The 25,366-nt window shown below is 38.0% G+C and overlaps 1 protein-coding gene across 2 annotated transcripts in view; it reads right to left on the reverse strand.

The window, feature by feature from the left end:
• The window catches only part of LOC131071266 (uncharacterized), a 265,220-nt gene that overhangs the window by 20,699 nt on the left and 219,155 nt on the right, over window positions 1–25,366 (reverse strand). For both annotated transcript variants that reach the window (XM_058007035.1, XM_058007036.2), the window contains exon 7: window positions 17,520–17,590. In XM_058007035.1, coding sequence (XP_057863018.1) covers window positions 17,520–17,590 — 71 coding nt within the window. The remainder of the gene's footprint in view (window positions 1–17,519; window positions 17,591–25,366) is intronic.

The following is a 25,366-nucleotide window of genomic DNA, read 5'->3' on the forward strand; positions in this document are numbered from 1 at the left end:
ACAAGAGACTCCAACTATTACACTGAAGCACGGGGCATGTTGCCAAGATACATCTAACATCACACCGAAGAGGGACTTTGTCGGTGAAACCACAAAGGACCGATAAGAGACAAAATCGGTCTTCCTGAACTACATGGTGGTGCTGGAGCACCTAGTTAAGTAAAAACTCTCCTTTTTGAGTATTTCATGCTTTCATGTTTGTAATGTCTTGTGTTAGGTTTATGATGTTGTTTTAGGTTGTTGTGTGTCTTTTCTAGTGGTTTTGATCTCTTTTTGTGCTCAAGAGGTCAAGTTTTGCCTTTCAGGACTTGAGTTGACAATTTTGGCAAAAATGTGTAAAATTGCCTAAAAGGTCTCAAAATGCTTTCCAAAGCATTGAAACATGTTTACTAAGTGTTTTTAAGCATGTCTTAGGTGTTTAGATGAGTTGATGAGGTTTGGTTGTCAAAAATGTCATTTTGTGCAACAAAATTGCTAACCTTGTTGAAAAGTTGTCATTTTTGAAGTCAAAAATGTGAAAAAACAATCCTATAGCTATATGTCCGTACAGGACATCATAACTAACTCAAAAATCTTTAAATAGACCACCCTCAAACTTGTTTAGGGTTAGCAAATGTGGAAACAAAGTCATTCTCAATAAAAGAAGTGCAAAATTCTGGGTTTTATGGCAATTTGAACTTGTTTGGATGCAACAGTCCGTACTAAACTATTTTTGTCCGTACAGTACTTGTTGAGAAGTGTTTTTGAGGTTCATTCCAAGCAATTAATGTAATTGGTTCTTTGTTTTGCATTGAAAAGAGAGTTGTGGTTAATTGTTTCAGTTTTGTTACTTCACTGCCCTGTCAAGGGTTTGTACTCCATAATGGATCAACTTGACTGAAAACTTCATTGGGATCCCATGGAGGGACTTGGTCAAGTTGATGAGGGATTGTACAGTGTAAATATGTTCTTATTTGGCCAGGGTTATGCACAAAGAGTTTGTGTGAGATCATATTAGACAAGTTAAGTGAACAATTTGTCTAGTAGATTGAAATCATGAGCAAAATGTTGTTCTCAAAGTTCATTTGAGTTCTCAACGTTGAAGAATGGTCTGCACTTTTCCTATGAAGGTTTTGAAGCAAGTTGGAGCTCCAAGAGAGACTTCCTTACTTTTGGAAATGTGAAGCAAACTGTTAAGACAGCGGGTTCCCTGTTTTTGGAGAATTAAGTAGTTTGGGTAACAAAGTTGTCCTTGGAACTTTTCATGCATGGTAACTTAGCCAAATTTGTTAAACGCAGAGTTAATGTGTTGTTGAAGGTTTATTAACACTATGGTGCAGGCAGTTTTGAAGTTCTAACCCAATGTTGAGCAGCTAAACAGTGAAAAATCAGAAAATCAGTGGTTTTGACAGTGATTTTAGTTCTTTTCTAGTTTGTTTGCCAAGTGTTTGGCATAATGCTTAGTTGTTAGTGGCAGGGCAGGCACTGAAATGTTGAGGCAGGGGTTACCCAACACTGTGGAGGCTTGAACCAAGCTTAGGAGTGAGTAACTATGGTGGAATAACTAAAACCCTCACTAAACCCTACTTTTAAGCCTAAAATTGAGGACAGTCCCTAAACCTACCTCATAGAACCTAAGACCTGAAAAATCATTGAGTTCTAGCAGTGTTATAAACATCCAAATCAACTCCCAAAGTGGTATTGGCCATCGTTGAACAAGATGAGCAAAATACTCCAAATTAGGCCTACTCGACCTAGTAGCTGTAAGAACCCTTACTAACTCTGCCCTTAAATCATTGATTTCTACCCTTGGGAATTTTGTCAAACACTTGTCTTGCAAAGTCTGTACTTGCTGTTATGAGTTTTCTGTTTGTATTGTTTGGGTCTTGTACACTGCAATTAATGTTTTGAATGCCTCTAACCATGAAAGATTGACTAACAATGTCATAGAAATGATATGCCAATTGATTTTGATGCATATAAGTAACTAAAAATAACAACTACAGCTGCTTGACAAATCATCAAACACTTGGCATGCAAACTAGAAATTATGTGGCAGCAGCATAATGAAGTTTTTATTAGTTATTCTCACACCAAATAGTTACAAAGGTATAACATGTAATTTCCAAAACTTATGACAGCAAAATTAGAGAACCTGATATGTAAAATGCTTGCTGCAAATGATGGTCTCCACTCTTCAATGGACTGCCAATTAAACACGTTCCTGCTGTAGCTACGAATAATTTGCCAATTAAATGCCTGATTTCTTAGTACTGTAGCACGTCACTATTCACGCCACTGTAGCGTTTCACTATTCACGGATTACTGTAGCGCGGTTACTGTAGCGTATACTGTAGCGCGGGTACTGTAGCAGCAATTGTATCTTGAAATGATTGCTTCAATTCTGATTTTTAATGGCTGCCAAATGAAACTGTAGGTCTGCAATTGATATATATTCGAAAATCTGCATACCCTAGATGTCTTCCCTTCTTTTTAAAGCCCAAATAGAACTCCAGAATGAAGCTCTCCTGAAATGCCAAATTCAGTGGATATTTCACCACCTCAAATGGTTGCAACACTGAAGAATTGTCGCTCTCCAATGGCTGACTGAATCAGAAACCCTTGGCTTCTTCTCCCAAGTTCATAACAAACAAATATCAATTCTCTGGATGGATGATATAAAATGAGCTCTTAAGTCCCTTTTTATTCTTTCTTATGAGAGCTCGAACACTTTCTTGGCCAATGTGGGATTAAAGACATATTCACACATTATAATATTAAAGTGACTTTATTATTATAAAGTTACTTTATAACTTTATAATAACATTAAAATATTTAAATAAATCACTTAAGTCACTTTTAATTAAATTAATTAAATATAAAGTCACCTTTTTTTATTTTATTTTATTTAATGACTTAATAAGAAATTAATTTAATCAATTTCTCCTTATTTCTCCACTTAGCCTTCGGAGAATGTAAAGGCTAAGAACTCCACTGAGATGCTAAAAAGGTGGGGACATTACAGTCCGCCCTTCCTGAAATTGCTTGTCCTCAAGCAACTTCAACTCCGGATGCTGCAAAATCTCCTCATTCTCCCATGTCGCATCCTCTACTGGCAGGGCCTTCCATTTCACCAAGTACTCTCGGATGGTACATCTCCTCAAGTTCCTTTCTCTGAAATCAATGATAGCCTCTGGTATCAAAACAAGTTTTCCCTCATCATCCAGGGGTGGTAGTACTGTAGAAGGCACAATATGATGTCCTAGCGCCTTCTTGAGGCGTGACACATGAAAAACGTCGTGCACCTTGCTCTCCGCCGGCAAATCTAACTCATAAGCCACCTCTCCCACTTTCCTGATAATCCTAAATGGACCATAGTATCGTGGCTTAAGTTTCTCGGCACCACTCTTCTTGAGAGTGGATTGACGGTAAGGCTGCAACATAAGATACACCATATCTCCAACCTCAAAAGTCCACTCAGTCCTCTTCTGATCTGCATACTGCTTCTGCTGATTCTGTGCCTTAGTTATATTATCCTTGAGAGTCTTAACAATGTCTTGACTCTCCTATAACAAATCACCTGCACTGGGCACTCTACTGTCACTCAAAAGCAGATCCATAAAATTGGGTGCCTCATACCCATACAGGGCCATAAAGGGTGACATCTGAATAGACATGTGATAAGTGGTATTGTAGCAATACTCACAGAGATAAATCCACTTTACCCATGCCTTCTGTTGCCCTGCTATATAATTTCTGAGATATCCCTCCACCCATTTGTTCACTATCTCCGTCTGACCATCTGTCTGAGGGTGGTAGCTAGTACTCAGAGTGAGCTCTGTCGCACACAACCTGAATAGCTCCTGCCAAAAGTGACTCATAAACTTGCTGTCCCTGTCACTCACAATGCTCCGAGGTAAGCCATGTAATCTGAATATCTCCTTGAAGAACAACTCTGCCACCTGTGTAGCAGTGTATGTAGCATTGATTGGAAAGAAGTGTGCAAACTTCGTAAGGCGATCCACAACCACATATATGCAGTCCCTGCCTTGGGCTCTAGGCAGTCCTGTGATGAAGTCCATAGACAAACACTCCCACTTCCTATCAGGAATCAGAAGTGGCTGAAGTAAACCGGCTGGATAGGAGTGTTCTTGCTTATTTTGCTGGCAGGTGGGACACTCACTAACATACTGAAGTACCTCTGCTTTGAGCCCTTTCCATGTGAAGCGCTCTCTAATCTGCCGGTATGTCTTTTAGTAGCCAGGATGTCCTGCCATAGGTGAATCATGAAAAGATTTCAGAACCATCCTCTTCACTGCTGATCCTGGAACCAAAAATATTCGCCCTTTGTAAATGATGAGCTCATTCACAAGGGTGTATCTGCTGTCCTGAATATTCCCATCTCTGAATCCAGCTACCCAAGTATCCTTTGCATACTCTGCAAGGATCAAGTGTCTCCAATCCTCCGATATGTCTGTCAATAGGCTCAAATGGGGCCTACGTGATAAGGCATCAGCAAATACATTCTGTGTCCCCTTAAAATATGTAATGTCAAAGTCATAGGACTGTAACTTGCTCACCCACTTCTGCTGCCTATCATTGAGATCTCGCTGCCCCAAAAAGTATTTTAGGCTATTATGGTCGGTTTTGATACAAAATTTGCTACCTACCAAATATTGCCTGAATTTAGCCAAAGCATGCATAATGGCTAACATCTCCTTATCATATATGCTGAAGCTCCGCTCTGGCCCTCTCAATTTCCTGCTCTCATAAGCAATAGGGTGCTTCTCCTGCATAAGCACCGCTCCAATGCCCTCTCCGGAAGCATCACAGTGTAGCTCAAAAGGTTTGCTGAAATCTGGTAATGCTAACACTGGACAAGAAGTCATCAACTCCTTAAACTTCTCAAAACACTCCTGTGCCTCAGGAGTCCACAAGAAAGCTCCCTTTCTCATCAAATCTCTCAAGGGTGCTGCATGCCTAGAATATCCATCCACAAACCTCCTGTAGAAACCACATAATCCCAGAAAGCCCCTCAACTGTGTAAGGTTCACCGGTGAAGGCCACTCCACAATGGCACGAATCTTTTCAGGATCCATGCGTACGCCCTCTGCACTGATGATGTGACCCAAGTACAACAACTCTGTCATGCCCAAATCACACTTCAACTCCTTTGCATACAAGGACTCTCTGCCCAATATATCCAACACCGTGTCAAGGTGAACCAAGTGCTCCTCCCAAGATCTACTATACACCAAGATATCATCGAAGAAGACAAGTACAAATTTCCTCAACTGAGGATGGAAAACCCGATTCATTGTTGCCTGAAAAGTAGCAGGGGCGTTAGTTAGCCCAAATGGCATAACTACAAACTCGAAATGGCCACAATGACATCTAAAGGCTGTCTTCTCAATGTCCTTCTCTCTAACTCTGATCTGGTGATAACCTGATCTCAAATCTATCTTCGAGAAGAAGCAAGCTCCATGAAGCTCATCTATCAACTCATCGATCCTAGGAATGGGGTACCTGTTTTTAATTGTCTTCCTATTAAGCACCCTGTAATCAATGCACATCCTCAATGTCCCATCCTTCTTCTTCACTAAGACCACTGAAGAAGCGAAAGGAGACTTACTTGGTCTAATGTGGCCCATAGCAAGTAACTCCTTTACGGTTTTCTCAATTTCATCCTTCAACCTCTTCGGATGCCTGTAAGGTGTAATCATGATGGGTTTAACCCCCTCCTCTAACTCAATGATGTGCTCAATACCCCTGTCTGGTGGTCTACCTGGTGGAATGTCACTGAACACCTTAGAGTGTTTAACTCTAAGCTCCTGAATATCAGGAGGATATTCAATCTTCTGCTGTCCCTCCTGTGATGGCATCAACATGCACTCTGCTGCCCACTCTACCTGATCATGTCAAATCAATCTAGCCATCCTCCGGAAAGAAACCATCCTAAAATCACTGTCCTTGATTACCTTAAGAATATGTGTCTTCCCATTCACTTTAAACCTCATCTCCATCTCCTTGAGGTTAAGAGTGAACTCCCCAATATCATGCAACCAACCCATCCCAAGGACTATATCTGTATCTCCCATAGGCACAACATAGAAATCTGCCTTAAAGTCATAATTATTAACTTTCAATGGGAGTCCAATGATCTTACGATCACATTTGAGGACATAGCCATCAGCTACCCTCACTCTAATTCCCCCAAACTCCTCTGTTTGTATGCCACGCTTCTCCACCATCCTAGCATCAATGAAATTATGAGTGGCACCTGTATCAACCAAAGTTATAACTCGCTGTCCAGCAAGCACTCCTCTCATCCGGAATGACCCTTCCTGCCTAATACTTGTGAGACGAGCTTCCCTAAGTTGCCCATCTCCTTCCCCATCCTTGGAGTCCATTTTAGACAAGTTTTCAGCCGTGTCTTCCTCTTTTTCACCATCTATTTCCTCTATATCAGACTGCTGATCTGAATTATCTGATTCTGATTCCTCATAGTATGCCCACATAACTCTGTTAGCTTTGCCCTTTGGTCTAAGAGGACACTCGTGGTTTGCATTATAGGGTCCCTTACAGTAGAAACATAATTTTTTCTTCCTCAAATCATTTAATGTTTCCCTGTCAAAAGGTGCTGGAGTTTTATCTTTAGAATCATTTTTAAAATCAGTCCTCTCTGGTTTTTTATAAAATGGTTTGTTATCCTTACTAGAAGATGCTCCTTTGGACTGAAATTTGTTTGTTGGGACTGCATGTTCCATACTTCTTGCCTTTTTCATAGCTTCCTGTAAAGAAATAGGATCAAATGCCTTTATCCAACCTCTCAGTGGTTCGGATAGGCCCTCAATGAAAAGAACTATCAATCTACGCTCTGAAATGTTTGGCACCATGACAGCCAACCGCTGAAATGCACCAATGAAATACTCCAAGTTGCCTGTTTGTTTCAGTTGTGCTAAGTCCCGGAAGTAAACCTCTGGATCTTTCTTGTCAAATCTTTCAACCAACCTATCCACAAAGTCTTGGTACTCTGTCACCTGATTATGCTGAAGTGTTACCATACCATGGTACCACCAATCATGTGCTACTCCCTCCAAATGCAAAGTGGCGTATTTGATAGCTTCAATCTCTGTCATTGGCCTCAGTGCCAAAAATGTGTCAAGCTTATGAATCCAAGCTTGAGCTGTCATCTTACCACTCCCATCAAATGTAGGCATAGTAAGCTTGCCTGTAACCCTATTTAGCTCACTATTTTGACCTCTAGGTCTCCTATCCTGTCTGAGTGACCTGTAATGCTCTCTCCTCTGATTAACAAATCTCTCGAATGTCATCCTCTCTCGCATCTGTGGAGTCATTCGTCATTTGCAGCCATGAGGATATCTGCGAACATCTCCTCTCCTGGTTCTCCTGTAGGTGCTACCTCAGGCTCATCTCTAATGAAAGTAGGACGTGTAGGCCTGTCTGCTGTCCTGGAATGAGTCCTATGAGCTCTAGGTGACCCCATTGCACTGTCTTGGGGGTTCATGCGCTCAATCATGGTGGTGAGTGCCTGCAAGGCCTGAGCCATCTGCTGCTGTCCTGTAGCCATTGCTCTGAAAAATTCCCTTGTTTCTTGCTCCTCATTCCTATCTCCTCTGGGTGGGCTACCCCCTTGCCTGTCACCCATGGTGCCTGGCTGCCTGTCAAATTCTTGTTCCCTGTCAAACAAAGCTCGCCTGCGAGTGTAATATCTGTGAGAGCCAACCTCAGGCGGCTGCATGTGATTGCTAAACCCTCAGGATGGCAGGATTTAGCTCTGATACCAATGTAAGAACCCTTACTAACTCTGCCCTTAAATCATTGATTTCTACCCTTGGGAATTTTGTCAAACACTTGTCTTGCAAAGTCTGTACTTGCTGTTATGAGTTTTCTGTTTGTATTGTTTGGGTCTTGTACACTGCAATTAATGTTTTGAATGCCTCTAACCATGAAAGATTGACTAACAATGTCATAGAAATGATATGCCAATTGATTTTGATACATATAAGTAACTAAAAATAACAACTACAACTGCTTAACAAATCATCAAACACTTGGCATGCAAACTAGAAATTATGTGGCAGTAGCATAATGAAGTTTTTATTAGTTATTCTCACACCAAATAGTTACAAAGGTATAACATGTAATTTCCAAAACTTATGACAGCAAAATTAGAGAACCTGATATGTAAAATGCTTGCTGCAAATGATGGTCTCCACTCTTCAATGGACTGCCAATTAAACACATTCCTGCTGTAGCTACGAATAATTTGCCAATTAAATGCCTGATTTCTTAGTACTGTAGCACGTCACTATTCACGCCACTGTAGCGTTTCACTATTCACGGATTACTGTAGCGTCTACTGTAGCGCGGTTACTGTAGCGTCTATTGTAGCGCGGGTACTGTAGCAGCAATTGTATCTTGAAATGATTGCTTCAATTCTGATTTTTAATGGCTGCCAAATGAAACTGTAGGTCTGCAATTGATATATATTCGAAAATCTGCATACCCTAGATGTCTTCCCTTCTTTTTAAAGCCCAAATAGAACTCCAGAATGAAGCTCTCCTGAAATGCCAAATTCAGTGGATATTTCACCACCTCAAATGGTTGCAACACTGAAGAATTGTCGCTCTCCAATGGCTGACTGAATCAGAAACCCTTGGCTTCTTCTCCCAAGTTCATAACAAACAAATATCAATTCTCTGGATGGATGATATAAAATGAGCTCTTAAGTCCCTTTTTATTCTTTCTTATGAGAGCTCAAACACTTTCTTGGCCAATGTGGGATTAAAGACATATTCACACATTATAATATTAAAGTGACTTTATTATTATAAAGTTACTTTATAACTTTATAATAACATTAAAATATTTAAATAAATCACTTAAGTCACTTTTAATTAAATTAATTAAATATAAAGTCACCTTTGTTTATTTTATTTTATTTAATGACTTAATAAGAAATTAATTTAATCAATTTCTCCTTATTTCTCCACTTAGCCTTCAGAGAATGTAAAGGCTAAGAACTCCACTGAGATGCTAAAAAGGTGGGGACATTACAGTAGCCTTTTCTAGACTTTTTCACACAAAACATGAACACGATTTTCTTGAGGAAGTTGGGGCTTGCGGAAACTTTGAAGGACAAACCAAATGGTGAAGGAACCTTTTTAAAAAAAAACCTCTGTGACAGCCTTGTAAAGTGATTTTGGGTTTGAGACCTCGTAGGTGGGGTTTGAGCAAATGAAACAAGGTAGCCAAGAAGACAATAATAAGCAAGTTCTTAAACAAACCTTTACCTAGCTTCCTAAACCTCTTGGAGGAATTTAAAATGTCAGAGTATAGTTCGTGAGATGCTCAAAGATCAGAGGTATGTATGAGAAAGAATGTAGTGGTTGAATATAGTGAATAGTGGATGAGTAAGGGTATGAGCTCGCTCAAAAGGGGAGTTTGTTAGGGAAGTGATGCATGAGTTGCTTAGCATTAAAACCTCAAGAATGATTTTGCAAACATATACAACAGTCACAAACAAGTCTTTTGGAAACAAATTGAACCATTAGACATAAACATCCTTGTTGAGCACTTTCTAGCAAACTCCCTATCACATGGTCACACCGAAATACACCATATCGCCGAGACAAAACCACAATCATGCCAAAATGAAAACTTGTCGTGTTATTGACTTCTTCTGTCATAAGACCAACACAACTAACCTGTTGTGTTATTGACAGCTCAATCACCTTCTACAGCTTTGTAGATGGCGATAACCTGCATGTTATGCGCAATTTCAACTATATTGTTTTTGTGTCAGACAAGCTCGCCCAATACATTTCCAACTCAACTACCTGTGACCTCCTTGTCCATTTTCAAGTCCCAATGACACACTTCATGCATTCCTCCTGAATCTCCTTGTGCGTATAACACGGTGTGTTATATGATGTTGTAGCAACACTTATGCTCTTGGTCAATCCCGTTTGCCTCATGTCATCACAGCTCTATGGCCTCGGTCCTTTAATCACCTGCAAGTGCCATATCTGACTTCATGCAACCTCCATGCATAATCGTACAACCTTCACAACTCTACCATCTTGATGCAACACCATATGAGCCAACCTGATCTTCTTTTGAGACCTCATCATCCTGCATCACTGTAACCATTGCAGCATCTTAACTGTTGACATTAATTAACTCTGCATGGCTGTTGTATCTTCATCCAGTGGGTGTCCTGTATGTCTCTCTGCAACTTCATCAACTCAGCCCTACACACACACATGTTGACATCAATGCCAACATCAAGTTGATCAAGCAATCAATGCAATACATGATAAGATTCTGCAGGTGGCTGAGATTATTCTTGAGAAAAGAAAGAATGAAGGAGTTGACATTGTTGTGGAAAGATTTGATAGATAATGTGAAAATTCTTTTCCTTTGAACCAAATGGAATGCCTTCTGAGAAGCAGTTAGATGCTGTCCATTCATTCATCGTACAAGACTAGAGACTTTGGACCAGATTGGGAGAAAACCTTCGCCACCAGCTTAGATGAAATCAACTACCTGGAAGAGCAAGTGAAGAATCTACCTGTAGTCCTGTTGACGTGTATTTTGTACACTATCAAACACAGAATAAAATACCCAAGGGTACCTTATCCTCTCTTGAGTAAAGCCTCCGAATGCTGAAGATGTCGCAAAAAGGATCAATCGGGATGACTTCAAGGTTCTTGTATGTAGGGTCTCTACGTGTGGATAAGCTCTCTGTGGTATGATGTGATTTGCTGGAATCACAAGGGGACTTACATTTGATGATTGAACGTCTGATCTGCTTTGAATATTGCTGTAACACAGGCTCTTGCTAGTTTTGATTTGAAAAAAAAAAAAAGAAAAAAGATGAGGGCGAGGAAAGGATCTAATCCTAACACTAAGAATGTAAGAACAATGGATGATCTTTGATGAAATTCTAACTAAGTCTTGTTTTGACATCGCAGGAACATCTCCACAAGGTTAGTGCGATCTTCGAAGGAAAGCTTTATGATGTTCAAATCATCACTGCAGGCATAGACACCATCAGGTTGATGCATATCAATGAAGAAGCGACAATTGAAGTTAAGCTTAAGCTGAATGATTCCAGTTGACTACACAAGGCAAGTTTGCAATCAACAAACTACTAGTAGTATGGATATACGAATTCCACCATCAATCAAGCACATTTCTTCCACTCATCTACTAACATGAAACCAAATATGAGAAGTATAAAGACCATGCAAATTGTCGAATCGACCCATAAATTTCACCATTTCTTCAATGAAGTTACAAGTCTTTTACAACAACATCTTGGCAACAATCTTTGCCTTCTCTCTCTACTCTATTCTAATTGCTATTCTAATCACCTTCTAACTACTCTCTATTCACTAACTCCTTTCTAACTGCTTTCAACTCTCTAACTATTACCTTTTACAAAATGAAATGCCAGGGCTTATATAGTGCCCTCAATACAATTCGATGGCTTAGATCGATTTGAGATCAAAGGCCAAGATTCAACAATGAAAACCCTAATTAGGGTTTGTTACAACCATTACATAACATTTAATGCTTGACCAATGATAAAATTGTATTGCTTGGACACATGTCCTCTCTAGAAAATTCCACCAATGGATAGCTGGGGTAGGTACATCGGAGTTTGTGCCACCTTCCATGAGTTAGGTACATTGAATCTGGAAATGCTGAGGTGGACCACACTGACTGGAGAAGTGATGACTAGGATGCCACCTCATCTGACACTTGTAACTTGGTAAATATTCAACTTGATGTTGTTGAGAAGCTAGCTTTAATTAATTCATCTGGAACTATCTGCTTCTTCAACGAACCCTTTGCTTTGACTTCTTGTGTCCTTGATGTGCAGGACGATTGATGTACCTTGCCTTTGAATACTGGATTGGAGAAGTCGCCCTTGATGACGTTAGTCCAAAGAAGGCCGTCCTTGTTGATGCTAGACTGGAGGAGGTCGCCCTTGTCCTTGCTTGATCGTCCTGGAGGAGACCGTCCGACTTGTAGATCCTTCGAGTTTGGGAGTCGCCATCTTGATACCTACACAACATTTCAAAATTAGTAATATATCTTGAAATCTAAAAATTAAACTTTAAAAGGAAGATTCAAGATTTTAATTAGGAAACTTCATGATAAATCTTGAGTTATCATTTCCTAATTAACCATGTAATACTTAGACTTTTCTAAAAAATGTCTAAAAAAATCAAACCTTGAATAAGGGTGTCAAGATGATTTTGCCATACCTCCTCTTGAGAATTAACTCTAAGAAATGATGTAAAAATAGATGAATTTTGCTAGGCAAAGTGTAGATCAAAGCTCTCCCTTGGATAAAATGCACCTCCTTTAGCTTGGAAAAGAACTCCACCTTCCTCTTCAAAAATCTGGAAATTCGCCTTCAAATGTCTTCAAAAATCTGGAAATTATCTTCCAAACTAGCAAGAAATACGCCTCTCCAATAGCCTTCAAGATGAATTTCGCCCTCCACTAGCTTCTCCACACTTAGTAGAAATTCGCTCCACACAAGCTAGATTTCGCAACTCCTCTTTGCCCTCCAAATCGCACTTGGAATAATGGATGAATGAATGATTTGAATAATGAAAAAAACACCTCCAATATATAGAGCGCTCACCTTCCACTTACCCATGAGGCCGACCTTGCAAATAAAGGCAAAAAAAAAAAAAAAATTAAAAAAAGAAGAGGCCGACTTGATAAAAACATTAAATAATACCCCAAGCGCCCCAATTTTATTTTTAAATTAATAATAATTAATTTTAAATGCCTTTATAATTAAAATTTCGATTTTTTAAAGGCATAAATTAATTATTAAATGTTTTGCGCACTTATTAAATGTCAATTTAATTTCAAAAATATTTCAAGGTTTTATCGAAATTGGCATTTAATGTGTCATAGATGATATTGGCGCCTAGGCATGGCAAGATAATGGACATCAACAAGATCGCTCTGGTCCCTGGGAGAGGGATAGAGCGCCCTTACACTTTAGCCTTGCAATTCTTGTTTTTCACGTTCAACACTTCATCCTGGACGTCCAAAATGGCATTTTACTTGAAATCTTGAGTTTGATCTATTCAATTTTTGGAACGAATGCTCCTTAGAACCATTTTCGCCCTGGTCCCTTGGTGAGGGACAGGAGCGATTTTTGTATTTGAGCCTAAGATTATTGATTCTTGGGGTAATTTCTTTGTTCACCATCTTCTTAAAGGCATTTCTGACTTTGCACAACCTTGCCTTGGCGTGGTCTTGGAAGGAAATGATTGTTTTAATGAATATCGCCTTGGTCCTTGACTGAAGGACAGGAGCGCCTTTTAGTTTATTGCACAAATTCTTAATCGTATCAACCTTGAATCACTTTCTACACGTAGAATATAATTCCCCCCTTCATCTTGAGTCCTGGAAGCAAGAAATAGTATTTCACAATGCTAGGTAATTAAGTATTTTGAAAATTTCGCTCAGGTCCCTTGGTGAGGGATAGGAGCGCCCTAGCCATTTTTCATCAACTTGATGGCCTTTGTTACTTCATTCCTCCGTGAAACCTTTTAAACATCATTTTGACCTTGCATCTTGACTTGGATTCATCCGAATTTGGAGAGGAAGGTTAGCTAATGTGTTTTTCGCCCTGGTCCCTGGGAGAGGGACAGGAGCAATTTTGCATTTATAAGCTCACTTGTGTTTTGCTAGCTTCGAAAATTATCTTCAACGGATCGATTGCGTCTTCCTTCACCCACCTCAAACGCGAAACTTGCCTTCCTTTTGCCAAAAACTTGTCTTGAGGGAAAATCGCTCTGGTCCCTTGGAGAGGGACAGGAGCGCCCTGGCCTTTATGAGCTCATTTATGCCTTGTTAACTTTCAAAACTATCTTCAATGGGTTGATTACGTCCTCCTTCATGCCTTTGATGTCTCAATTTGTCCAAACAAGGTCAGGAATGACTCCACTAAGCTTTTTCGCTCTGGACCCTTGGTGAGGGACATGAGCGATTTTCGCTCTGGATCCTCAGTGAAGGACAGGGGCGAAATTTGACTTTTTGAACTCTCCATTAGGATAATTTTTATGGAATATAACATTTAAGTATAAGTAAGAAGAAAGATTATATTCCATATATACTTTCAGGATGTTTGAGAGTGGTTTCAGACCTCCAGGAGTTATATAGCAAAATCTAGTTTTTGGAGGTTTTTCAATTTCGAGACTTAGTCAAATTTCAGGATCAGGACATTCCAGACTTAGCCAAATTTCAGGATCAGGACTTTCAGACTTAGCCAAATTTCAGGATCAAGACATCACTCAAGCCGGACTTGCTATCCTATTGATCTCCCCGACAGCACTCAAAATGCAAAGGCTAACTAACAAAACCCTAAAAGACCAAAAAACAAACCCTAAAAAGCAAAAAGGCAAGGGTCCCCATTTGCAATGGGGCGATGTGTGAAAACGTCACAACAAGTCCCAACAACCAAGATAGAATCTATGACGTCCAGATTCATTGAATTTGCAAAAAGAGAAAAGGATAAGGTCAACAAGATTCTAGAAGAAAGTTTGTTATGATCCTATGTGGCATCATTTTTCCTATTGGAGAATTTATCCTCGTATTTTGTGCCAAATGGATGTCATATTCCCATTGGTTGTCATTTAATGCTTTGAAATAAGTTAGGTATTTTGTAATAACAAACCCTAATTAGGGTTTAGGTGGCAAAATGTGGGCCCTTGAATTTAGTTCAATCTTGGTCATCCATTGTAATTGGGAGCTCTATATAAGCTCAGTTCATTTTATTTGTAACTACTAGAGATAATAATAGTTAGAAGAGAGAAGAGATCAATCAGAAGACTTTGAAGAATTGTTGCTTGATGTTTCAGAAATTAATAAAATCATTTTAAGTGTTGGTGACTTATTTTGAGTTTTGGAGCATTTGCTTGTTTCTTCATGCCTTTTGTGAGAACTTACAATCAAAAGGCAAAAAAAATTTAGAATAGATTTAAGTATTTAGATGAGTGAAAGATACATGTGCATGATTGACAATGAAGCTCCATTATCCATACTACTAGCAGTTTGTTGATTGTAAACTTGCCTTGCGTGGTCAACTGGAATCATTCAACTTAAGCTTAACTTCAATTACTATTCATCATTGATATGCTTCATTTTGAAAGTGTCTATGTTTGAGTTAGTGATTTGAAAATCATTGAGCTACCCTTAGAAGATTGCACTAGCGTTGTGGAGATGTTCAAGAGATGTCAAAGCAAAGCTTAGTTGAGCTCAGTTGAGATTGTCTATTGTATTGCATTCCTAGTTTAGAATAGCATTCCTACACCCTATTCCCTTTTTTCAATTTTTTTTAACAATAAGTATAAGTAGAAAAGAGTGATATTGCAACATCATTTGAAGAACGTCATAACCAGATTGAATCAAGCTAGTACATAAGTCCCCTCGCAGGTACAAGAAATCATATGCCATTGAAGCTATCCAACACGTTAAGACCTAACATCAGGAACCTTGAAGTCATCTCAAGTGATCCTTTGCAAATCTTCAGCATTTGAGAGTCTTTATTCAAGAAATGATAGAGTGCCATTGGTATTTTATTCTGCGTTGCATAGTGCATAAAAACACCATCAACAGATCCAAACTCTACAAATGCTACATCAAGATCCATAGCTTGGGCAGGGTATTATTTGATTATACCATGCCACAATTACTTGAGGGCAAACAAGTTTGGGAAAGGTAGACTGTCATGTCCCCTTTTTAGAAATAGCACCATAGAGAAGGCCTCTAGCTTATTCCCATTTTCCATTGGCTAAAGAGCAAAGCAAAGGAAATCAATTTTAATATTATTTTAATTTGAACCTAGTAATTTTTAATTTAAGGGGCAACTCAAATAATATTATTATTTTAATAATAAATTGTTTTTAAACACTAATATTAAAATAAAGAGTACTTTTAAAATTTTAAATAAAATAAAATTAAAAGTAATTTTAAATACTAATTGGAGGGAAATTTATTTTTAATCAAGGGCCTAAATTGGAAATGTTTAAATAGCAGACGCTTGACTTCATTTTAGCATTTTCATTATGAGCTTTGGCATTCAAGGATGAAAACCCCCTTGGCTCTTGTTTTCTAAAGAATAGTATTGATTAGATTTCCAAGCAAATAATTGTTGAAAGGGCATGTGAATTTTCAGAGTGATCTGCCATTCATTGCTGCTGATCCCCCTATTTCATGCTGATTGGAGGTGTGCCAACTATTGAGGAAACCCTACAGTCAATCCATACCATATATTGCAGCATTTGGGGATCCATACATCATTACTTGACAACATTTCTTGAGTTTCCAGCCACCAGAAGCAGAAGGAAGCTTTTTTGGACACTAAGAAATATCATTTTGACTTATCAGCAGCCACCATACATTCTGATCCAGCCATGTATCATTGATTACTAGCCGTACCAGCTATATTTGTTGTTGCAGGGTACTCTACAGGTCTGCAGGGATCAATAGAGGATCTGTATCATCACTTTGGAGGGCTGATTTTATTTGGCAGATTGGATTCCTGTAGCAGTCATATAACCCTCATCTTGCAGCTGTACCAGTCCGTACAAATCAACAAATCTCATCATTTCAGCTGGATCAGCCAGCCATACTATCCCAAGGAGAACAATATGAGTAGAATTATCAATTTCAGACCCATGGTATGTTTAAAAACATGTTTTAAGCTTTATAAACATTGTCAGCAGCTGCAAATTAATAAAATCAAACTCAGTGTTTCTAAATTCATATTTGATTCAGATCTGAGTATTATGAATGATCTAGGGTTTGTACCAGCAATTATATTTGTCCCAAATTGGTTCAGATTTGACATGCAATATGTTAATCAGCATTAAAGGGTTTGTAGTGTTTCCAGCTGTTAGTTTTCAATTTTTATTTGTTGTTCTAGTTTGGTTTGTTGGTCAAAATTCAGTGAAAAAAATAAAAAACAGAAAATAGCAAAGGAGACTTCAAATTAAAGCTCGCATAAGCTAAGAATAAGTATACTCTTTGTTGCATCATTGGTCTTCTGGAATAATGAAGAATCACATGCTAATAGTAGCATAAAAGGGGTGGAAATATGATATGCAATGAATTTAGGCATGTCTGTGAAAATGTAAACAAATGCATAACACAGAATATATGATGCAGATAGAAGCCATCAAGAAGTACTACCATCAATTTGCAGCCTTAAATTGTTGTTCCGATAGCATGGAACTTGGGAACATGTAAGGAAAAGATATGTACATGTTAGTGAATCATGAACTGAAATATCCAACTGATTAAGTATTAGAGATTTCTAAAACTATTTTTGTATTATTCATGGGTATATTTTGTATGTACATAAAACTTCTCAAGAAATTGACATGCTATCCTAGTTCTAGAAGAAGTTAAATAAAGTCATATTTTAATTTCATTCAATTCACTGCATGGAATGTCATAAGAACAAAGAAGCAAACCAGTCAGTCTTTGGTATCTCCGAGCGTAAGTCTTCTAAAGCAGCAGGGCTTAGTCGAGCAATAAGATCATCCTAACCATGTAAATAAACAAAGTTAGCCATGTACCTTTTGTTAAATCACTATTCCACCAATAAATCTATCTAAGAGACATGCAATCCTTAGACAAAAAAGTGGTTAGAAAATGCTCATTTTTCTTTTGACATCAAGCAAGATCAGCGTAACCATGTGAATAAACAAAGTTAACCATGTAACTTTTGCTGAGTCCAAAAGGGCCTATGAAAATTAATTTATCGTCTACAAGACATGCAATCCTTAGACAAAGAAGTGGTTAGAAAATGCCCTTTGTTCTTCTGACATCAAGCATATTATTGCAGTATAACACATATTATGTTTTTTAACCAAGTGAACATTCTGCTTGGTAGTCCTTTGCATAGAACTGCATCTAATCCTACTAATCAAGTTAAGAAAAACAATTTGAAATGTACTTGTAAATAGATAGAATAAAGAGAATAAATTTATGAAATGCCCAAAAGTGAAAAGCTGTTGACAGACCACATGAAATTCAACATATGAAAATGCATTAATGATGATAATCTAAAGCATCCAGAAGCCTAACACGTCTAATTACATCACAAGTGAATGTTAAATAAGAAGGATCAAGAGAAAAGGATTGAGTAGATCATAGAATTTTTTTTTGCAGCAACAAATTCACAAGGTTTGCACTGCTGAAGAAAAAGTGTCATCCAAAGAGAATCACCTGACCAAGGGGCATCTTATGGAAGCTGTTGAAATAGATGAGAGAACTAACAATTTGAATAGGGAGGATGGCGTTGGTTCATGGTATGTTTGGTCGCCGTTTACAAGCACTTATAAAACATATTTTGCTCAGTCCCCACATTTGTTCTAATAACTAAATCATTATTAATTAATAATTTTTTGGTTATTCCTTGTTTGGAACTCCACTCTAGTAAACATTTAATAATTAATATGCTAGGCCAAATAACTACTTCAGTATTGGTCAATATAGACCCCACCTCATGTAAGTATAAGAGTTACCTGTATAAGGAGGTCTGAATCTGTAATCTCTCATCATTTTCACTATGATGCAGGAGATCTGAAATGTCAATGAATCTTTCATCTTGACACAAGTTTACTGAATATTCTTTTTTTCCACACAAAATCCTCCTATGAATGGACCAAATTGAGATGAGAAGAATTTTGTAGTGTTCTCAAAGGCCACTGCTACGTATGTATAGACTTCAGGAACCAGTATATTAAAACTCCTACCAAAATCAATGTGCACAATTGAGTTACCACACTTCACTCTGCATAAGCAGATTTAATTAATGTAAAGACCTCACAACACTCCTCAACCAGCACTTTTACCATAAACAATAGCTGTAAACCATTAAATGACATGAGCAAACAAGGGAATTTGAACTCTGAACATGCATACAGACAGAAATAAACATCACTCACAAAAAAGAAAACAGAGATTTGCCTTGAGAAAGCTCACTTTGGGTAAAAACTCCAGCCTAGAGAGCAACTACTCTATGTTCCAATATTCAGAAATTAGTTACAGACATTTAAACAAGCCAATATGCCTGCAACAAGCTCCTACAAATATTTATTGAGCTCAACTGCAGCTGCAATACACTCCCAATGCAACTATTTTGTTTCAGCGACCATGCAATAGTCAAAAATGGCATTTAAATCACCAAAAACTAGATTGTCATTTATGTTGCCTCTCTTTTCTTCCATTTTTCAGTTGGAAAATGGCATTTTATTGCCTTATATTCTGATGGGAATCTGGAACATCAGAAAGATATGCCACAACATACTCTACCTTTTAAACAAATCATACCCTTTTAAAAAAAAAAATTGAATGGTGGAGTATCTTGTTGTGTGACAGTCATTTTGGTGTAAAAAAATGAATGTGTCAACGTTAAAAACCCAACAAATGATGCAATCATTGTCTATATGTCAATCACAACCCATAGAAGTCAAAACTTGCCTCTATCAAACTGCAACAGTGAAGAAAACATTCCACATCACTAAAAAATGTGGCCTGTAGAAGTCTCATAATCAACACAAACCTCAACTTCTGGCAGCCATATTTTTGCATATGAACTCAAAATGAACCACCTTGTTTCAATCACACAACTTTTTGAGAGGAATCCAAATATGCAAACCATTTTAGGTTTTGATGCCATTTGAGGTCTATATCTGGGCCTGCAACAGAACTACAATTTACGAGGCTCTTGGTGACCCCCAATAGTGAAACTTCTCCCATGATGCTTTCCTCCAGCTTGAAACATTCCTCTTTCCCCTTTTATGACAAAATTGGAAGAGAATTGGTCTCTAATGTGTGTGGGAGAAAACAGATAACCTGTAGATGCAGCTCTGTTGCGGGTGTCACTTGCAGCAAATTGAATCACTTGTGACATTGCTGCAGGTGAACTTGCACTTGGAACATTGCTGCAGGTGAAATTGTAGCATTATTGTGCGTTGCTGCATGTAAACTTGCAGCTTGACTCTCTCAGTCTACCATTAACTGATTCATTTTCAGATCATTTAGTGCCAAGTTTTTGTTGCAATATATCAGTAACACAGATAAACCACTCTATGTAAGGGCAAAATGACAAAATATAGTGAATGATAATCTTTAGATGAAAATTTATATACTTCTCCACAAATAATGAATGAGGAACTTAGAAAAAATATATATGTTCTTAGCCACTCAAAGTTAATCTTTCAACTGAATGCTATTGAGTAAACGCCACATCCCTATTCACTCTGTCATTCACAATGTATAGTCTTCTTCCAATGATTGTTGGAATAGTTGTCATTGATGTCAAAGGTAAGATGCTAAATATTGTCATTGATGTCAAAAGGATTTGCTAAATCATGAAGACTGCCGAACCTATTGATATGTTGCTAAGATTTACTATGCTTATTACGGTCTAAGTTCATACATTCAGATGTATATACAGTTTCAGTCTAAGCATAAAATAGATTGTTTATACATTCAGATATGCATACAGTCCTTGTTTGATAGAATATACATTCAGACCCTTACAGAGTTTCGGATCTATATGATTGGCAGCGATTCATCTGCTCCTTACATCAGCAAAGATGAATACAGTAATATACAACAGTGACCATTATATTTGCACAAACAGTAACAAATGAAGAACAGTAAAATTACTTGTCAGTAATCAAAGACAGGTCAGAAAATACATATAAGACATTTCATACAGATAATTCAGAAGTCAATTGAAAGGATAAATTAAATAATAATGCTTCTATGAGTATTAGTATAACTGGTAGTTAATGGGAATGATCATGACAAAGATTATGCTTGCCACTCTATTCATATCAGTTGCTACAGGCAATAAGGAAGCGATTTCAGCATCAGGGAGGAAGTGACTATCATGCACTGACTATCTACAAGCAATGGTTATAGACAGCTGTAAGAAGACATCAATACGCAGAATGATAAACCCGTTAATAAATATATTAGATTTCATATACTATTTGTGATTAATTAGAAAGACACAATTGGTAGTTACAGAAGAAGCAAACATTAATTAATCAAGGTAGAGACTTCAAGTATATGAAGACTTGATTATGGTTTATAAGATGCTTATTTATAAACAGCAATTGTATGAGAGTATAATGAGCAGTGACTTAAGAAAAGCATATATAAATGGTTATTGTTGACTTTGGTTAATACTGGTCAACTTATTAAACACGCAGATTACATCAACCAAAATAAGCTGCGATCCTTGTATACAGAATGTGGCGATCTTAACATGCTGGGCATATTCACGTACCTTGAAAATATGATAGCCGACTCATATGTTTGAACATCCAACGTCAGCATATAATGTGGTCAACTAACCTTCACAAGGCAGCGGTTGGAGACAAAGAATGACACTACGTATTGAGTAGTGATATTACTATGTAGCGCTGAAGACCAAAATGTAGTTTTGGAAAACAATACAATATGATCGATAAAGCAAGAACCTATCTTTCCATAACAGTAAAAGACTTTGCACTTAAAGGAACGCATCCATATGTTGTTCAAAATAAATAAATTATTATAGTGATCGAAGCATATAGCACCACAATACTTCGTATTAAGGAGATGTCTGATAAAAGAGTGCAGTGATTGAAGAAATATATAATACTAGAGATATGCGGTTCACATATACAAGTAAGCGATAAAATACAGATATAATACACAGCGATCAAAATTTGTTTGATTAAAAGATAAAGAAATGGTAGCTGATTCTATGTGATGGTCGACTATGTAGCAGAGGTGGTCGAAGTGTTAAGAAAAGCAAGCATCGATGATAAAAGACAATGGACGTGAGTAGCACTTCGTGATAAAAAATATGACAAATAAAAAAGGGTTAAATGAATAATGAATGAATGGGTTTTAATGACGTCCACGAGACCCAATGGCTTAAGGGACCCACAGGTTCAACTTATCCTAGTTTCAGATTCTTTTCCATGTTGGATCTTCTCTTGTGAATCTTGATTAAGAGGTTTGCTGTTTTGTGAAGTCTTGACTCTTCAAAAAGCTCGTTCAGACTATCTACTTTTAATTCATTCCCAAACTGGCTGCGAATGTCTTCATACGTTGTACACTCCATAATGAAATGCCATTCTATTTCTACTGTCCTCTTGCTGCAAAACAGGCATTCTCTTTCCTCCCACTCTTCTTTAGGCACCTTCCATCTACCAGTTTCAGATCTCAAATGGTGAGATCCAGTCCTTAATTGTGCAATTAGAATTTTGGCCTTACTGTTGATCGCAGATCTCAAATATTCTTTTTCCTCATGCGCCCAAAAAGGGTTGAATTCTTTAATATAGTACGCTTTTTTCCTGCCTAGCTGGTTTATCCACATGGCATTCCTAAATTTCTCTAAGACCCACTTTTTTATCTCCTCTTTGTTGTTGGAGCAGTCGTGCAAATTTATGTCCCACTTGTTCATCCATTTGTTATTTTGTTTCTTCCAACTCTTTTTCCTACGACTTAAGTTTTCATCAACAATCAAGATGGGCCAACGGTGCTTATCCATACTTTCCACCTTTTTTAAGTAGCATAACAACCGAATGACCGCTGAAGCCTCAATTGGGTACATACTAGCTTCAGCCAAAAGGATCTCATATGGTATTGTTGATTTGACTTTGAGGCTGCTAGTATAAGATGCTTTTGTATTCTCTCTATTTGTCTGCATTTGAGGTTTGACATGCTATTCCCCCAAACTTCACACCCATAAAGGATAACCGGAACCACTAGCAAACCGAAAAGTGTTTTCTTAGTCTTCTGTTGACGTGTATTTTGTACACAATCATACACAGAATAAAATACCAATAGGCATCTTATCCTCTCTTGAGAAAATAGTCTCTAACTGCTGAAGATCTGCAAAAAGGATCAGTTAGATGGACTCCAAGGTTCTTTTAGTGGGGTCTCCACGTGTGGACAAGCTTTTTAGTGGTATGATGTGATTTGCTGTTTCCTCCAAGGGGTCTTACGTATTCAAAGCTCGAAGATTTTACTAAACTAAAGGAACTTTCAAAAAAAAAGCAAAAGATAGGGCTTAAGAGGTCTAATCTAGCCTAACCCTATGAACGACTTAGCATGAATGAGATTTGGCAAGACTCAACCAACTTCAATTTTGCCATAAGATAACAACTCAATTGAAATTAGTGCGATCTTCTAAGGTAATAATGGTATTCAATGCATTAAAGACCAAGGACACTACTACGAAGGTACATATCCTAGATGCGAAAATGCTTGAAGGTTAAGGACTCAAAATGTTCTCCAGTCGACCACGCAAGGCTTTCCTACAATCAGCAAGAAGCTAGTGGTTTGGATTGCGAATCCTACCAAATATCAAATCCCACACTTAGTCTTTCAAATTAACAAACTACTTTGATTGAGCGTGATTCAAGTACATCCAACAACCATGAAGATAACTCAAGAAATTTGCAACAAAACACCATAACTTCAATATTTTATTGATTTCCAAGTCATCATATACAACAATTGCTTGAACTTCTCTCTTCAAGACTCAATCTTGCTACAAAATAAAAATTGCTTACAACTCTAATTTCCCAACTCTATTCTCTATTTTTCTATTGACTATTCTGTTACAAATGAAATGAAAAATGGGGGTATAAATAGCATCCCCAGTTACAATGAAAGGTCCAGATTGAAAGTAAATCAATGGACAAGATCATGACACCTAAACCCTAATTAGGGTTTGTTACAAATGACCTCCTTTTTACTGAACAATATTAAATACATAGCCAAATATTAAATTTGGCACAAAAATCTAGGAGGTATCAACCAATGAGAAATAAGATGTCATGTCATCTGTAACAACCTTTCATCTAGAATCTTATTCCCTTTCCAATTTTCTTTCTTAGCATATGCAATGAATTTTGTCACGATTCCTTCGATTTCTGTGCTTGGAATCTCGGGAAGATTCTTGATACTCTCTTCTAAGTGGATAACCTGATCAAATGCATCTAGAAGAGCTGTGTCCCAAGTAGGTTCAAGTTCCTTCGTTCTATCAATCAGGAGCATGGTGGCATACATTTGATCATACTACTCATCTGTAACATCTGCGTCCTTGCGAAAGATGATAGTGATTCTATCCTCAAACTCTTGCAAATCCACATCTGTCTCGACCTCAATCCTTCTGCCAAGAATGGTACGAAGTACCTCAAATACTCTGTCCTGGATCGGATTGATCACCTCCTCAACTTGACCACATCTAACACTGATGTCCTCAAAGAGAACACTCTTTATATGGAGTAAGGTTGACCACTGAAACAAACTGTGAGAATCACCTTCTAAGATCCTCTCTTGTGCTAAAATTCTTCTAGATGTATGTCTTATAACTTTCAAGACAGGAATGATAACGTCCTTGGTATGGGCAAATGCAGCTACTGTTGCCATCAATCTGTGGATTATCTCAAGAACTTGGATAGCCTGATGGGTGATCTTCGACATCCTTGTAATAAACTCAATGGCCACCGTGTGAGATCTATCCATCCAATTACATGTACGCTGGACCATATTCCTGAATCTTTCTGCTTCATTGATTGATTGAAGGGGCAATGCCTGCAATGGTGATCTAACTGGATCCTGACGTCCCAAAGGTTCATTGATGTGACTGAAATATGTTCTCCATGCACCGACCTCTCTCTCAAGCTTTCTATTCTTTTCTACTTCTTCTCTAAACTTATCCTTCAGTGCCTCAAATGTGTCGGTGGCATCATCTAGAGTCTGCTCTGCTGTGGATGGTCCTAACTCAATAGTCTGTATATGATAGTCCTCTGCTAGGATCTCACCCTCATATTTGTCTGCCGCCGGTGTAGCTATCTGCAGTTTTCTAGATCCAGTCTCATCTCGAATCATCTTGGACATCTTTGTAGCCTTCTTCTTCTCTGTTGTCATATGTGAGCGTCCAACAAGGCTCTCTAGATCGATTGCACTGTCCTCGTCCTCAATTACGATCACCTTAGTCAATCTTTCCTTCAACCAATCTGGGATATTTGATCTTGTCTCTTGAACTTGAATTTCTTTGTGTACTACTTCTTCTTGTCTGGGAGGAGATGTTACTTCATTATCATTATCTAAATCATAGTCTTGGAGAGATCCATCGGATGAAACATGCTGTGCCTGTTCTTCCTCCTGTCTATCATTCTGTACCATCGATTCCATGGATTCTTCCACTCGAACTGTTCTATCTTCTGGCCTGGAAGAAGTACCTGGTGTTTGATCTTTGTTGGCACCTTGCTTTTTCTTGGAAGGCTCTTTCTTT

The sequence above is a fragment of the Cryptomeria japonica genome, chromosome 8 (genome assembly GCF_030272615.1).
Source record: "Cryptomeria japonica chromosome 8, Sugi_1.0, whole genome shotgun sequence".
Classification (NCBI taxonomy): Eukaryota; Viridiplantae; Streptophyta; class Pinopsida; order Cupressales; family Cupressaceae; genus Cryptomeria; species Cryptomeria japonica.